We start from the raw sequence: 1,342 nt of genomic DNA, 5'->3' as shown, positions 1-1,342 counted from the left end.
ATGGTGAAACCCCGTCTCTACTAAAAATACAAAAAATTAGCAGGGCATGGTGGCGCGTGCCTGTAATCCCAGCGACTCAGGAGGCTGGGGCAGGAGAATTGCCTGAACCCAGGAGGCGGAGGCTGCGGTGAGCCGAGATCGAGCCATTGCACTCCAGCCTGGGTAACAAGAGCGAAACTCCGTCTCAAAAAAAAAAAAAAATAAAAAATAAAGAATATTTGAATGTGATAGGATTATAGGATTATGCTAAATCTGGGGAAGAGTTGTATTACTCAGAATGATTCACTGACTCCTTTGCCATTCTAGTGCACCACGAGCACTGCGTGCATGTGTGTCTATGGACTGCTGTCTTTTGTTCTGACCTCGTTGGAGCTGCACACACTGGGCAATCAGCAGGTCAGTGTCTGGCTTCCATGAATCTGTCTACACTGCCCAGATTTGCAATGAAGTCCACAAAATACCCCCATTGGATCTGACATTGTTTACCTCATGTGTTAATTTATTTACTGCCATCCATTTTTGTTTACCTTTTTCTTTTTTTTTTTTTGAGATGGAATCCTCCACAGGCTGGAGCTCAGTGGCGTGATCTTGGCTCACTGCAACATCCACCTCCCAGGTTCAAGCGATTCTCCTGTCGCTGTCTCCTAAGTAGCTGGGATTACAGGCGTCTGCCACCACACCTGGTTAATTTCTGTATATTTAGTAGAGACAGGGTTTTGCCATGTTGACCAGGCTGGTCTCAAACTCCTGATCTTAAGTGATCAGCCTGCCTTGGCCTCCCAAAGTGCTGGGGTGACATCCATGAGCCACCACGCCTGGCCTCATTTTCATTTACTATTATACAGGTGTTAAATGTTAATTGTAGAAAAGTCAGAAAATACTGATAAAAAGAAAAAAGTATAGTCCTGTCACATAAGATAACTTGTTAACATTTTGGTGTATTCCTTTCCCTTTTCCAAATACATATATATATGAAAATATAGTAATTCCCTAGAAATGGAATGACAGTGGATATACGGTTTTTAAATTTTCTGTTTATTTATTTCTCTTTTTTTGAGATAGAGTCTTGCTCTGTTACCAGGCTGGAGTATAATGGCACGATCTTGGCTCACTGCAACCTCTGAATTCCTGGTTCAAGTGGTTCTCCTGCCTCAGCCTCCCGAGTAGCTGGGATTACAGGCACTCGTGACCACGCCCGACTAATTTTTGTATTTTTAGTAGAGACAGGGTTTCACTATGTTGGCCAGGCCAGTCTTGATCTCCTGACCTCATGATCTGCCCACCTTGGCCTCCCAAAGTGCTGGGATTACTTAAGGTGTGAGCCACTGCACCTGGCTGTTTA

General features: G+C 44.1%; 1 protein-coding gene across 1 annotated transcript in view; it reads left to right on the top strand.

The window, feature by feature from the left end:
* The window catches only part of NUP188 (nucleoporin 188), a 63,429-nt gene that overhangs the window by 32,642 nt on the left and 29,445 nt on the right, over positions 1–1,342 (top strand). The window contains exon 12 of the mRNA XM_017499132.2: positions 307–396. Coding sequence (XP_017354621.1) covers positions 307–396 — 90 coding nt within the window. The remainder of the gene's footprint in view (positions 1–306; positions 397–1,342) is intronic.

The sequence above is a fragment of the Cebus imitator genome, unplaced genomic scaffold (assembly GCF_001604975.1).
Source record: "Cebus imitator isolate Cc_AM_T3 unplaced genomic scaffold, Cebus_imitator-1.0 Scaffold254, whole genome shotgun sequence".
In the NCBI taxonomy this organism is placed as follows: domain Eukaryota; kingdom Metazoa; phylum Chordata; class Mammalia; order Primates; family Cebidae; genus Cebus; species Cebus imitator.
Note: the sequence above shows the minus strand (reverse complement) of the source record. Positions and strands in the feature narration are given on the sequence as shown.